The sequence below is a fragment of the Astyanax mexicanus genome, chromosome 18 (genome assembly GCF_023375975.1).
Source record: "Astyanax mexicanus isolate ESR-SI-001 chromosome 18, AstMex3_surface, whole genome shotgun sequence".
Classification (NCBI taxonomy): Eukaryota; Metazoa; Chordata; class Actinopteri; order Characiformes; family Acestrorhamphidae; genus Astyanax; species Astyanax mexicanus.
In genome coordinates, this window is record NC_064425.1 from 6,952,708 (window position 1) to 6,969,002 (window position 16,295).

General features: G+C 43.1%; 1 protein-coding gene across 5 annotated transcripts in view; it reads right to left on the bottom strand.

Moving 5' to 3' along the window:
• The window catches only part of fat3a (FAT atypical cadherin 3a), a 190,927-nt gene that overhangs the window by 41,630 nt on the left and 133,002 nt on the right, over window positions 1–16,295 (bottom strand). For all 5 annotated transcript variants that reach the window (XM_049466962.1, XM_022669310.2, XM_049466961.1 and 2 more), the window contains 2 exons: window positions 8,142–8,352; window positions 3,164–7,267 (listed from right to left, as the gene is read on the bottom strand). In XM_049466962.1, the coding sequence (XP_049322919.1) occupies window positions 3,164–7,267; window positions 8,142–8,352 (4,315 nt within the window). The remainder of the gene's footprint in view (window positions 1–3,163; window positions 7,268–8,141; window positions 8,353–16,295) is intronic.

Here is a 16,295-nt window from a genome sequence, read left to right on the forward strand (position 1 = left end):
CACTCACCAGCTCTCAGTACATAACATATAATGGTAATTCAATATTGATGTAGTGATTAAGTGGTATTGTATCTGATGCACTTGAATGTAATTGAATGCAGTGATCTGTTCAAATGTGATCTAATAGGATGTAATCTGTGCTGTGTGGTGTGATTTTCTGTGATGTGGTGTGGTTTTCTTTAATATGATGTGATTTACTGTGATGCGATGTGGTGTGATTTGCTGTGATGCGAAGTGGTGTGATGTGATCTGCTGTGATGTGATGTGATTTACTGTGATGCGATGTGGTGTGGTGTGATTTGCTGTGATGCGATGTGGTGTGATGTGATCTGCTGTGATGTGATGTGATTTACTGTGATGCGATGTGGTGTGATCTGTGATTTTTGCAATGTGGTGTGATTTTCTGTGGTGTGATGTGCTTTTCTGTAATTTTTGTAATGTGGTGTGTTTTTCTGTGACGTGATTTTCTATGATGTGGTGTGATTTGCTGTGATATGGTGTGGTGAGAAGTGGTGTGATGTGGTGTGGTGTGATCTGTGATTTTTGTAATGTGGTGTGATTTTCTGTGGTGTGATGTGATTTTCTGTGATGAGATTTTCTATGATGTGGTATGATGTGATTTGCTGTGATGTGGTGTGATTTGCTGTGATGCGATGTGGTGTGATGTGATTTGTGGTATGCGATGTGGAGTGATTTGCTGTGATGTGGAGTGATTTGCTGTGATGCGATGTGGTGTGATGTGATTTGTGGTATGCGATGTGGAGTGATTTGCTGTGATGTGGAGTGATTTGCTGTGATGCGATGTGGTGTGATGTGATTTGCAATATGCGATGTGGAGTGATTTGCTGTGATGTGGAGTGATTTGCTGTGATGTGGTGTGATTTGTGGTATGCGATGTGGAGTGATTTGCGGTATGCGATGTGGAGTGATTTGCGGTATGCGATGTGGAGTGATTTGCGGTATGCGATGTGGAGTGATTTGCTGTGATGTGGAGTGATTTGTGGTATGCGATGTGGAGTGATTTGCTGTGATGTGGTGTGATTTGCTGTGATGTGGTGTGATTTGTGGTATGCGATGTGGAGTGATTTGCGGTATGCGATGTGGAGTGATTTGTGGTATGCGATGTGGAGTGATTTGCTGTGATGTGGTGTGATTTGCTGTGATGTGGTGTGATTTGTGGTATGCGATGTGGAGTGATTTGCGGTATGCGATGTGGAGTGATTTGTGGTATGCGATGTGGAGTGATTTGTGGTATGCGATGTGGAGTGATTTGCTGTGATGTGGTGTGATTTGCTGTGATATGACGCGGTGTGATGTGGTGTATTGTGATTTGCTGTTATGCAATGTGGAGTGATTTGCTGTGATGTGGTGTGATTTGTGGTATGCGATGTGGTGTATTGTGATTTGCGATATACAATGTGGAGTGATTTGCTGTGATGTGGTGTGATTTGCTGTGATATGACTTGGTGTGATGTGGTATGATGTGATTTGCTGTTATGCGATGTTGTGTGATTTGCTGTGATGTGGTGTGATTTGTGGTATGCGATGTGGTGTATTGTGATTTGCGATATACAATGTGGAGTGATTTGCTGTGATGCGATGTGGTGTGATGTGATTTGTGGTATGCGATGTGGAGTGATTTGCTGTGATGTGGAGTGATTTGCTGTGATGCGATGTGGAGTGACGTGATCTGTACACACCACTGATACTCTCCTGCTGAGTGTGACTGTGTGTATGCGAGTTGCTAATGCTAACAGCCTCTTAGCGCTTGGTAAAAGTGTGTGAAAATCCCTTGAAGTGGGCCAATTTTTACCCACAATACACTGGGCCCTCTCTGAAGCACTCTCCATCCTGTGGGGGATAAAGAGATTCTGCTGGAGCCTTAAGATGTTTGAGTGTGTGCGTGTATGAGTGTGCGAATGTGTGTGTGTATGAGCGTGTGTGTGTATATGTGTATATGTGTGTGTGTGTATGAGTGTGCATGTGTGGGTGTGTGTGCTTGTTTTAAGGTTGTCGTGCCCAAGGGTGAGCATTTATCAACACTGATCAGTGTCATAAACTCTTTCTCCCTCTCTCTCTCTAATTCTCTTCTCTCTCTCTCTCATTCTCTCTCTTTCTCTAATTCTTCTCTCCCTCTCTCACTCCTATTCCCTCTCTCTGGTGTGCGTGTCGTTGTTAGCTGTAGGGTGTGTGAAGTCAATTAAAAGCTTTATGACCTTTGAGAGAGAAAGTGAGAGCGTGAGAGAGAGAAAGAGAGAGAGAGAGGGAGAGAGGGGGAGAGAGGGAGAGCTGAGGGAAAGCGAGATTGCTTTATTCCTAGCAGAATGTGCAACAATTCCAATGTGAATGAGTTTAATTTAGTCACAGGGAGCTGTGAGTGTGAGTTTGTGTGTGTGAGTGTGTGTGTGTGTGTGTGTGTGTGTGTGTTATAACTGATTATAAGCTGATGCGCGTGCTGCTGTCAGCACGGTCATGATTGTAGCGCAGAGGCTGCACCTTAATATAAATTCAGTCTCTGTCACAGCGTGTGTGTGTGGTTGTGTGCGTGTGGTTGTGTGTGTGTGTGTGTAGTGCTGTGTGTGTGTGTGTGTGTGCAGGATCTTGTGAATTATGAAACATGGCAGTCAGTTCCCTAATGCAGTGTTATGAATTTCTAACCTGCTGAAATACAAGTGTGCACCTGGGTGTGGTGATGTTTCATGAAGTGTGTGCTTGTGCATGTGTGTGTGTGTGTGAGTGTGTGTGTGTGTGTGTGAGTGTGTGAGTGTATGTTTGAGTGTGATCTTTTAACATTTTATCTTAATTTTGTAAGAAATCTAAAGATTAAACGTTTAAAATGATTTTCCTAATCGTGTCCTAGTTTTGTTAGAGGACCATATGCATTATTGAAGCTTGAACTCCTTATAGAGCTTTATGCTGGAGGTAATATATAATAATAAATATATATTAAAAAATACATTCTGCTTTCACACCACTAGGTGGCAGCAGTGCTTTGCTCTACACTTCAGGACCTACACTAAGTCTACCTTTCTACCAGGTATGAAGAGCATAACAATGTTCACCTGTGATATCCCATAATAATAACAGCTGGTCTACATTAAGACGTACATATTAGAGGTCACATGAGCAACATGGTTTCATTACACACTCTCCTTTTCCTCACCTGTGATGTGGTAGGTGACCTGCCGGTTGCCAGGGGAGCTGTCGTCATCCCTTGTGTTCAGCACTGCAACCACTTCCCCCGGCGCGTCGCTCTCGCGCACACTGCCATAGTAACGGGCCTGCAGGAACTCAGGCATGTTGTCATTGGAGTCGCCCACAGCTATAGTGACCGTGGTTGAGGACGACAGGCTGGCGGGGTCGCCGAGATCGTACGCCCAGACGACGAGGCTGTGGGCCGGGCTGTGCTCGTGGTCCAGTCCCTTTAGGGTTGATATCCAACCAGAACTGCTGTCGATCATGAAGAAACTCGCCTCCTCCAAGCCTTCACTGCCTGGCCCAAGCAATCCAGGGGGTGCGAGACTATATGTCACCTGACCATTGGCTGCATAGTCTGGATCAATGGCTCGCACCTGTAGAACCCTGGTACCTGCCGGAAGTCCTTCGCTGACCGAGGCCTCATAGGCCTCAGTTTCAAACGATGGTTTGTTGTCGTTAACATCCAAGACTTTCACCTCAACATCAACAGTGGACACAGCATCTACAAGTCCCTGCTGGAGCGAGGCGGCCACCTTAAAATGGAAAACTGGCGTTTTTTCTCTGTCCAGAGGCTTGTCCAGCTTGATCATCCCACTCTCCCTGTCCACCACAAACACTCCCTCACTGTTCGATGCGGCGGTTTGACCAGCCACAGCTGAGAAACAGACCGGCAGTGAAGCCTGGCTGATAGGATTTTGCAGATGCACTGCACCAAGCATGGAACCAATGGGAGTGTCTTCCAGAACAGTGAAGGAAAAGTGCGGCTGACTGAAGACAGGTAAGTGGGCGTCTGATGAGAGGACATGGACGTACACTGACGCGAGTGTGTGCCGTACAGGGCTGCCACCGTCTGAGGCTTTCACAAAGAAAGAGAGCACCGACCCTCGCAAGGGGCTGAAGTTGCCTTTGGTGACGACCCAGCCACTGTCAGGGTCAATATCCAGAAGTTCTGTGACCTGCTGACTGGCTTCACTGTATAAACTGTAGCTGACCTGCCCGTTGATGCCTTGGTCAGCATCCCATGCTTGCACCTGGGTCACTAACGAACCTGCTTCTACCTCTGCTCGGACACTAGCGCGATACTCTAAAGAATCAAACAGAGGGGCGTTGTCGTTTTCATCCAGCAAGGTGACTCGAACACTGCAGTAACCAGCTCTGCCTCCAGTGTCCACTGCAGCCACAGACAGCATGACTTCACTTTGCTCCTCTCTGTCCAGCTTCTCCAGAGTCATGATCTGACCATTGCTGTCTATGCTGAACAAGTCCTGAGCTGTATCTGACAGCAAGATGTAGCGTACCTCTCCAAAAGACCCAGGGTCAGCATCCTGCGCCCTGATCATGATGACCTTTGATCCTGCCGGCATGTTTTCACGCACCTCTGCTTCATACATACTCAGAGTGAACTGTGGAGGGTGAAGGTTCGCTCGCTCCAGACGTACATGGACCTGTGCAGTGCTGGTGAAGACGCCATCGGAGACACTAACATTTAAGCTGAAGGTTGAAGGCATGCGCTGTGTTCTTCTCTGGCCACTCAGTGTCAGAACACCTGAGGTAGCATTAAGCTCGAACAGCATCCGCTCGTTTCCAGACACCAGACCGTACCGTAGCCGATCTCTGTCAGAGCGGTCTGCATCGGAAGCCTGGACGCACGTTACGAAGTGACCCTTGGGTGCAAGCTCATTGACAGAAGCTTCATACAGCAGTTGATTGAAGACTGGTGCATTGTCATTTGTGTCCATCACCTGGACCGTCACCCACACCTCGCTGCTCAAGGGTGGGAAACCATTGTCAGTGGCTTTGACAATGAATATGTAACGTTGGACAGTTTCATGGTCGAGGGTTCTGGCAGTAAGTATCAGGCCACTGCTGCTGTCGATATGGAAGTGGTCTGTGCTGTTGCTGCGATCTGGGATGATCTGGTATCGCACTGCTGCATTCTTCTCTGAGTCACTGTCCAGTGCCTGCACCTGCAGAGCAGGGGTGCCAATCATGGCTGCTTCAGAGATCACTGCTTTATATACTGGCTGTTCAAAAACGGGGGCATTGTCGTTCACATCTAAAACCATAACCTCAACGTCCACTTCTGCACGTGCACCTGTGAGGCAGTCTGTTGCCCTGACAATCAGACGATGGGCGGGATTGGTCTCATAGTCTAGTGGAGCTACAACACTGATGACTCCCGTGTCAAAGCCAATGGAGAAGAGCGTACCAGGGTCACCGTGTGTGATGGTGTAGAGGACGCTTTGTCCTTCGGGACTGCTTGCATTAATTCCCAGAATTGGCGTAAGCACGGGAACGTCCTCGCTCACTTTTACAGAGTAGAACGGGCGATCAAATACAGGCATTGCCCGGTTCACTACAGTTACAGGGAAGGTGACGTAAGACGAAAGGGGTGGTGTACCACCATCACGAGCAAACACGAGGACCTGGTATTCCACACTGGACAAGTCAGCCTCAAAGGCTCGGCGCAACCTCAATTCCCCGCTGATGCGGTCCATCTCGAAGTGTCCTAACTCATCCTGAAGGAAATAGCTCACTTCTCCATTTAGTCCTTTGTCTCTGTCCACTGCTGTGACACGAAATATGGACGCACCAGGTTGTGCCTCCACTTGCACAGCTGCATAATACGGGAGTCCAACGAAAACAGGGGCATTGTCGTTTACGTCCGTAACCCGCACACGGACGAGAGCACGAGCAACTCTTAACCTGTCTTCTTCTCTTCCTGCCTGCACCAGAAGACCATACTCCTCCCTTTCCTCTCGATCTAATGGGACCCCCACTGTCTCTATAGCACCAGATGTTGGGCGGATTCTGAATTTCCCACCAGCATTTAGCAGGCTGTAGCGCAACGGCTCGTTTAATCTGTTGCCAAGAGCTGTAACCACAGCAACTGTTGTTACATTGGCATTATTCTCCTGAATGTTGGCGTTGTAAACACTGTGAGTGAAAGCCAGTCCACTGTCCAGCGCTTCACGGACTAGAACTGTGACAAGAGCCGTGCTGGAAAAGCGACCGTCTGATACACGGACGTTGAAGCGGAAACGATCTTTCCCGAAGGTGCTGTTTCGGACCATGAGCAGTCCTGTGTCTGCTTCCATTGCAAAATGCTCCAAACTGCCATCGGTCAGGGAGTAGGTCAAATCAGACTGGCCATCACCATCAGGATCGTTGGCGGAAACTCGCAGAGCTTCGACCCCTTCGTAGGTGGGAAGTAGGAGAACAGCCTCATATGAATCCTGGGAAAACTGCGGTGGGCAATCGTTAATGTCTCGAACCTGGACAATGACCTCTGCCGGATGTTCGGCCGACAACTGAGGCCGTCCGCTGTCTCTTACACTCACATGGAAGCGAAAAGTTGGCATGGTTTCATGGTCCAGTTGAGCGATAGTCCTGATGGAGCCGGTGCCTGCGTCTACAGCAAAGAATCGTCTTGCAGTTTCTTCTTGGATCTGGTAGACCAGCAGTGCATTGTGGTTCCGGTCGGCATCAGTTGCTCGAATGACCAGAGGCTCTCCGGTTTCACTCAGAACCACATTGTTCAAACCGGCACCCTCGCTGATGCTGCCTTGATAGCGTAGCTGCTGGAAAACTGGTAGGTTGTCGTTCTGGTCGAGCACGGCGATAGTTACGGTGGCGTTGGATGACTGTCCAGCCATGTTGCTTGCTGTAATGGTCAGAACATACAAGGAAACTGCCTCAAAGTCCAGGGCCTTCTGTGTTGTGATCACGCCACTGTACTGGTTGATGCGGAAACTCCGGCCGCCGTTGCCGTGGCGGATGTCGTAGGTTAGCGTCGACAGGCTGAGGGCATTTACTGTGGTTACAGACGTCCCGATAGCCACGCCCTCTGAGACTTCAGCCTGGTATTCACTCTGAGGGAATTTGGGCGGAGCATTGTCAGAGAGAGTGACGGCAATGCGGACAGCAGCGGTGGCAGACAAAGCAGGAGAGCCATTGTCCATGGCTTTCACTATTAATACATAGTGTCCAATTGTGGATAAGTCCAATTCCCGTGCCACAGAGATGATTCCCAGAACAGGATCAATCCGGAATGTGCTTCCAGTGTTTCCTACGAGGGAAACAAGATCAAGGTAAAGTTAGTAAAACTTCTTTAGATCAAGTGATTTTTTTTAACACTGCAAAAATGAAAAAAATAAAAATAGAAGAAGATCACCATCAGTTGTGCCAACTAGAATTCTTTTTATTTCAGATAATTCTTTATTCATATGTAAAAAAAACTTTCAATATTAGATCTCTTAAAAATCTGGTACCAGAATCAGGCTCCTTTAAAATAGTTCATAAAGGAGTTAGAAATTAAGTAAATATATTTAAACATTAATAAGCACTTTCAACACAAAAAACAACAGTGACAATTATTTTTTTTAATATATCAGTGAAATATTATATTAAGTCAGTTTAGTGATTTAATATTTTATTATAGATAAATTAATATGGAAAAGACAAAGTAAGATAAGCCTCTAGTAAGTTCTGAGGTTTAACAGTATAAATGAATGTGGAATCATTATTTGGTACACGACAGACCATTGTTGCCCTTTCTATTTATGTGTTGTAACTTATTATTAATGGTTTATAACATTATTAGATAGAGCATAGACTATTTAGTTAGACCAACTTTTAACAAGGAACTTAATCAAGTTAATTGAAGCATTTAGTTTGCTGTAGTTTATGGTGAAATTAAATATTTTGCGTTCAGCTGACTTAAAAAAATCACATTAAGTAGAACAAGTGTTCATTTTTGGGTTTTACATTATGCCGTGGTCATGGCAACTGATACCTGCCTCCATTCACTACCACTGTAAAAAAAATCTGAATCAGATAAGCTGTGTTCAGACTTCTAGTCTAAATCTGATTTTTTTTTTTTTATATAATATCTAGTCAAATCTGCAAATATCTGGACAAATTGTGCAAATGAGATTTTTTACCTGAGTCTAAACTGTAGCTGATCTGAGCGTTCTGGCCCTTGTCTTTATCCAGAGCGGTCACAGAGAGCACAGCGGAGCCCAGAGCGGCGGACTCGTACACCTGCCCGTCATACATCGCCATGGTGAACTGGGGGGCGTGGTCATTCACATCCTCCACACCAATGAGAACGCGGGCCAGGCTCCGCCTGTACGGGAACTCTTGGTCTTTTACCTGAAAGAGAGCAAAAGAGATATGAACAGAGAGAAAGGAGAGAATGAGAGAGAATGAGAGAGCGATGAGCGCGAGAGCGATAGGAAAAGTGCATTTTACTGTCTGAGCGAGATAGCGAGACAACAAACACACACAAATCACCGCAGACGGGAGAGATAGCATCTCTCGGCGGATTACAATAACACATTTCATCTGTTTCGCAGGCCGCCCGAATATCCGAGCACTTATTAGAGACGGCGGTATGCGCGCACACGCTCTCGCGCACACACTCTCGCGCAGCTCTCGTCAGGGGAGTGCTGAAACGGAGAGTGAGTGTGATCAGATCGATAATTAGATTGCAGCGCAGGGAAACAGGTGGAGATGACATTAAAACACGACGCTGCTGCCAAAGCGCGCAGACGCACCCTTCTACCAATCAGAGACTCCCATCAGACCGGCGGCGAACCAGAGAGAGAGAGAGAGACAACAGACTGAGACAGACAAGGGCAGGTGGAGAAATGCTGGCACACAGTCAGACTGACAGACAGATAGAGAGACACACAGACAGACAGACAGACAGACAGGAGATAAAAGAGCAAAGCGAGAAGCAGCTATTTTCAGACTCACCCGCGCTGAACCAACAACAAAAGCCGCCTTTCATTCCCAAACTCCTGTAATCACTGTTTCCCCACAACACCCCCCCTCCAAAATATTAAGAGCTGACCCCCCGCCTGCCTTCATAACACGCCGCTTTATATTAAAGTGCCAATCAGACAGTGCTGCAGGACAGCTCAGCACACAGCGGCCGGCTCACAGTCTACACAGAGCCAGTTACAAACCCAGCAAGTTCAACCCTGAACTGTATCTAACTCTAAAGACCAATCAAATCCACCCAACTGTACTAAAATACTTTACTAGAGTAAATATCGTTCAGCTTCTACACCTTACATTATATTAAAAACAGCCTCGTTACTTCTGCCGTTCACTGTGCCGTGCCGTTCAGACGCTTCTCTGCTTAGCTCTGCTTAGCTCTGCTATCTTTCATACTTTTCTTTATTTTTTGACATTTTAGAGCTACAGTGTCTGAGCTCATTATTTAGAATAGCACTAGCACTACCATATTTTGTTTCTTATTTTATGTTTTCTAGTTTCTTTTGGACATTTTATAGTAGAGCCATAGGCACAGGAATCAGACAAGTTTCTGTAGAGTACTAAAGAAGAAATCTACAAGATGCCTCCTTGTGTGGGTTCAGAGCACCTGTGCTGCCAGAACTGCTACAATCTTCTACAAAGAATGACTGTTTTGGAAACAAATTTTCGGTCCTTGTTATCGGAGTTTAAGGACTGGCATTTCTGCGCTGTTCGAGGACCATCGGAGTGTGGGAGTGCTGCCAGCGGACAACGGGCAGGGATTTTAACGGAGCAGCGAGCAGTGGAGACGAACAGAACTGGACCAGCAGATCATGTGGACATCCCTAATGTGAGTACAGCTGAAAGATATGGGCAAAACCAGCAATGGGTTCGCATTGAAGCTAAACCCAAACGGCATGCCACATACAGCTCTGTAGTGTCCTCCACTCCTGCTAACATAGCACATCTGGCTAATGCTAATGCTAAAGCTATTGCTCGGAGATCAGAGCACAGAGCCAGAGGAAATCAGTTCCAGTCACTTAGTTTGCAAAACAGATTTGAGCCACTGCAAGACCTCAATGACTTTCCTAATACCAGCCAGTATGATACAGAAAGAACCAGAAGATTCAGCCATTCAAAACACCCCAGGAGAGCCACAGGGCTCCAGGCTGTGGCCATAGCAGACACCCTTGTTTTGGGGGATGACTCTGTTCATGGCATGAAAAATAATCACAAACTCATTGTTCGATGTGAGCCAAACATCACAGTTTCTGAACTGAATGAGAAGCTTCCAACACTACTGGCTGAATACAGAACAGTGAAACGGATTATTGTTCTCTGTCAGCGAGTCCTCAGGTACAGCGGAAAATCAGCTCAACTTCTCCTCCACAGTCACCTACTGCCTCACGGACCCAGCAACCCCCCTCCTCACCACCACTACACTCCCCAATCAAGGAGTTAGTAAAGGGGACCAAAATGAAGCCCAGTGAGCATGAACATGAGGAAGTATTAAACAAACTCCCCCCACAACCCAAAAAGAAGAGACAAGCTCCTAAACCACCGGACAGACAGCTCCGCTCTCGACTTCTTCACCAGCAGGAGCCCCTCCCACCTCCCTCCACCATAAGGGAAGAGGCCACCACAAGTAATCCAGCAAACTGATATCTTGTGGGTCCGTGCTGCTACAGTGGTGAAGTCAGCAGTACATGTTTTCAAAACAAGTACGGACCCTGTGTGCCAGTTATCCCCCCCCATTCCAGTTCTTATCAGAAGCAGAAAGAACAGAGAGTATAGGTCAGATAATGTGAATATATCCAACTTGCAGTATGTAAATTGTAACCCACAGGCTTTGGAACAAAATGCACAGGTTATTAAGTTAGCTCTGCTAAATATCAGATCTCTTACAAACAAGTCCTATCTAATTAATGATTTTATTACAAATTATGGGCTTGATTTTCTGTTTTTAACAGAGACATGGTTAAATTCATGTAGTGCTGAAAGTGTATTAATTGAGTCGGCTCCACCAAACTTTAACTTTTTAAATGTCTCACGTACCGGCAAGAAAGGTGGAGGTGTAGCTATGCTGTTTGATGATACATTCCAATGCAAGCAGTTATCACTTGGTGACTTCACATCTTTTGAATATTTAGGTGCAGTTTTAAAAGGGACACCAAGAATATTACTAGTAATTGTCTACAGGCCTCCAAGGTACAATGCTGATTTTATTGATGATTTTACAGATATGCTGTCTTTTATTTCTACTGAATTTGATCATTTTATTATTGCTGGTGATTTTAACATTCATATTGATAATTCCAAGGATAATTATGCCAGAGAACTCTATGATGTATTTGACTCTTTTGAACTCTCTCAGCATGTGACTGGAAGCACACACTGTCATGGTCACACCCTGGATTTGGTTATTTCAAAGGGTCTCAACATATCAGCCTCTATTAAGGATGTTGCACTATCAGATCACTACTGTGTCTTCTTTGAAATGTGGACTTCAATACACAGTGAAACCAGACGGATTAGGTACAAGAAAAGGCAGATAAATGACATGACAGCTGAACTTTTTGTGAGCAAAGTGTGCTCTGCACCATGCAAACCATCAGACTCTGTAGATACTCTGCTGGATAGTTTTAACTCAAAAACTGCTAGAGTTTTAGATGAGATTGCACCAGTTAGAGTTAAAACCATGCCATGCAAGCAGAAAGCTCCATGGAGAAATGATGCTGCAGTTCAGCTCCAAAAGAGAGAATGCAGAAAGGCTGAGCGCAGATGGCGTAAAACCAAGCTTCACATTCACAAAGAAATTTTTAAAGATAGATTGCGTGATTACAATAAAATAATGTGCACATGTAGACAAACCTACTTCTCCAGCATTATTAACAATAATATTAACAATAGCAAAGTTATTTTCACTGTGGTTGACAGACTAACTAACTCACCTACATATATGACCCCTGAGCTAGTTTCAACTGAGAGATGTAATGAGTTTGCTAAATTTTTTAATACTAAAATCCACAATATCAGGCAAGACATCAGTACATCTATATTCACCAACGAGCCCTCGTGCTCTCCAAAACCATGCATCATAGTCAACATGTCCCAATTTAGCACTATTAATGAAGAAGTTTTAATTGATACAGTGAGTCACCTCAAATCATCCACCTGCAGTCTTGATACATTACCAACCAAGTTTTTAAAGAATGTTTTTTACTCAATATCAGCAGACCTTCTTCAAATTGTAAATACCTCACTCATGTTGGGTGATTTTCCAAATTCATTAAAAACAGCCGTTGTGAAGCCTCTCTTAAAAAAGAAAAATTTAGATACAAACTTATTAAACAATTACAGACCAATCTCTAATCTACCATTCATTGGAAAAATAATTGAAAAAATTGTCTTCAAGCAAGTTATGCACTTTCTGTCCATAAATAACTGTCTAGACCAATTTCAGTCAGGTTTCCGGCCCAATCATAGTACTGAGACTGCGCTTATTAAGGTTATCAATGACATTCGCTTAAACACAGACTCAGGAAAAATGTCTATTCTACTACTGCTGGATCTCAGTGCTGCTTTTGACACCATTGACCACAACATTCTCATAGATAGACTTGAGAACCGGGTTGGAATTTCTGGAACTGTCCTAAAATGGTTTAGTTCATACCTTCAAGGAAGGAAATACTTTGTGGAAATGGAAAATAATGTTTCTGAGACTGTGCCAGTGACCTGTGGTGTACCCCAGGGTTCAATTCTTGGGCCACTCTTATTTAATTTATATATGATTCCTCTGGGGGAAATCATGCGTGACTATGGGATATCTTACCACAGCTATGCAGATGACACTCAGATCTACATGGCCCTCTGCCCAAACAATTTCAGTCCCATTGACTCACTGTGTAAATGCCTTGAGCAGATAAATAAATGGATGGGACAGAACTTTCTGCAGTTAAACAAAGATAAAACAGAGATTATTTTATTTGGGAATAGTAATGAGAGGCACAGACTAGCTACCTATCTGGATTCAAAAAGTCTAAAATCTAAAGAACTAGTGCGTAATCTTGGTGTACAAATGGACTCTGATCTCACTTTTAACAGTCACGTAAAAGCCGTCACAAAATCAGCATTTTATCACCTCAAGAACATAAATAAGATCAGAGATTTTCTGTCTAAAGCAGACCTGGAGAAACTCATCCACGCCTTTATTTCTAGTAGGATTGATTACTGTAATGGACTCCTAACTGGACTCCCAAAAAAGACCATCAAACAGCTTCAGCTGATTCAGAATTCAGCAGCCAGAGTTCTGACTAGAAGTAAAAGAAGAGAGCACATCACCCCCATCCTTAAATCCCTGCACTGGATACCAGTATGTTACAGAATAGACTTTAAGGTACTATTACTGGTCTATAAATGTGTTAATGGTGCAGGACCAGCATATTTATCTGATGTGCTCCAGCAGTATGAGCCGAGCAGAACTCTCAGATCATCAGGAACTGCTCAGCTAGAGCTGCCTAAAGTAAAAACTAAACACGGAGAGGCAGCGTTTAGTTACTACGCTGCTCTTAAATGGAACCAGTTAACAGAGAGCATTAGAAGAGCTCCAACACTAAACATGTTTAAATCCAGACTGAAAACCTACATGTTTGATCAGGCTTTCAGCTCAGTTTAAAACACTGCAGCTCCGCCCACTTTTATTCTGTAACGGCACTTTTATATTATGTTTTTTTCTTATTTTAATTTTATTTCCAATTCCTTGTTGTTCTTTTACATGTTTTTAATTTTACTTCTCTTTGTTTTAATCATGTATGTTTTATTCATGCTTTATTCTTATTTTATTTTTATTTCAAATTCCTTGTTGTTCTTTTACATATTTTTAATTTGACTTATCTTTGTTTTATCAATCATGCTTTACTCTTATTTTAGTTTTTATTTTCCATTTTTACTGTTATTCTTTTACATGTTTTTTTTATTTTTTATTTTTTTTATTCTCTGTGTATTTTCTAATTTGTAAAGCACTTTGAATGACCGCTGTGTATGAAAGGTGCTATATAAATAAACTTGCCTTGCCTTGCCTTGCCTTCTATTTCATTACACCCCTTTTTTTTATTCCGGCTTCTCATCGTTCGAAAAAAAAAAAAAAAACGTATCCAGATTCATCTTTACTCCATCCAGATAGAGTGAATCTGATTCTGATTGGATGTAGTGAAATAAACATATACCATTTAGTGATGGCACGATACACTTTTTTCAGCTCCGATCCGATACCGATATAAAACTGATATAAGATTGCCGATACCGATACAAATACCGATACTTTTAGTTTATTAATAGTACTATGATTAAGGTTAAATAATGAGGCTGAAACAGACCACACAGCCCTTTTAAGAGTATCCACAGGTGCATTTAATGTAAATGCATTCAAAAGTCATTTATTTGACACACTTCATATGCAATTACACAATAGTTTCCTTTCAAATAAAATGTTTGAATTTTTATTAAATATAAAAAAAAGTAAAATATTAAATACGTTAACCATTAAATTCAGGGCATTTTTTGCAACGGTTGTGCAGGAGACTTTTATTTTGACAGGTAGCATAGATGATTAGCTGCAATAGCTAACGGCTAACTGGCGATGCTAACTGTATTTCCGAGCTAAATTAATCACTGTTTTTTAATAACAGATTGATTTCTTAGTGCTGGTTAGGGTTGGTAGGATCTGTGGTTTGATATTAGATGTGAATTATGGCTGTAGTTCACTTAAGATAGTTATTTATTACATTCACAATGCCGGAATGATTTTGCTAGCTAGGCTAACAGACTGGAGATCTTAATGGAGATGGCTAGCGGCTAAGTGGCAATGCTAACTGTATTTCCGAACTAAATTAATGACTGTTTTTTAATAACAGATAGGTGTGTTTGTGCTGGTTAGTGTTTGTAGATGCTGTGGTTTAATAGGATATGTGGATTATGAATATAGTTTACTCCAGTCTGTAGTTATAATACCTTCACAACAACGGAATGCAGCTGCTGTCAGTTCAGTGCTAGCTAGGATAACAGACTGCTGGTGTTAATCTGTTTACCTCTCAGACGCTGACTTTACGTGTACCGTTCTGCTGTACAGCATTTCCAAAGTGAAAACTCTCCAGATAATGGACTTTTTTTGTAGATAAACAGCTAAAGTTACTCAGTCAGCCGCAGACTGAAGCTGCTGGGGGTTCAGGGTAAACTGTTAAACTGGAATCCTGATCAGGGATGTGTTTTGTGTTAACGTTATGGCGGGTTTATTGTTCAGCTCAAGCTTTGGACTGGAATATGGATCGGTAAGTGGATCGGCAGCGCCCGCCCGATATCCGATTCGTCGGATTACGTCAATATCGGCCCCGATACCGATATTGTATCGGATCGGTCCCATCTCTAATACCATTCCGACTCCCTACTGGTTTATACTGTGATCCATCACACCTGCACACATATTTGTACGTATGTGTTATAACTGATTATTAATTTTTAAGGCATTTACAACCTAATTAGTAACCATTAATAAACAACTTGTAAACCATTTACAAACCCTTTATAAAGGTAGTCTTATTTTAAAGTGGTACTGTATTTTAAACCCTAGTATCTTTACTTCTACCTACAAAGTAATGAGTGTAAATAATTTTTACACCTTTGGCCAGAAGGAATTATCAGATTGAAGTAACCAAAAGTTTGTATGGGTAATATTTATTGAGTTGCTAACATATACAGAAGTAGTGTGTAACATGTGTAACGTCTCTCATGTAGAGAGTTGTAGAGGTTCCTAATGGAGTCCTAAAGTATTCTCACACAGTTCCTGTAGATTGTGCAGTAGGGGTGACTGGGAGTGTTGATAGAATGTCCAAATGCATCCCACACATTTTCAATCAGAGATTGGTCTGGAGATGCAGCTGGACATGATACACTTGAGACCACTTCCGTTTCTGAATGAGTTTCTCTGATTTTGCTATTTATAGCTATATGTTTGAGTAAAATGAACATTGTTGTTTTATTCTATAAACTACTGACTACATTTCTCCCAAATTACAAATAAAAATATTGTCATTTAGAGCACTTATTTGCAGAAAACAAGTTCATATTCATGAAAGTTTTAAGAGTTCAGAAATCAATATTTGGTGGAATAACCCTGGTTTTTAAACACCTCCACCAGTCTTACACACTGCTTTTGGGTAACTTTATGCCTTTACTCCTGGTGCAAAAATTCAAGCAGTTCAGTTTGGTTTGATGGCTTGTGATCATCCACCTTCCTCTTGATTATATTCCAGAGGTTTTCAATTTGGTAAAATCAAAGA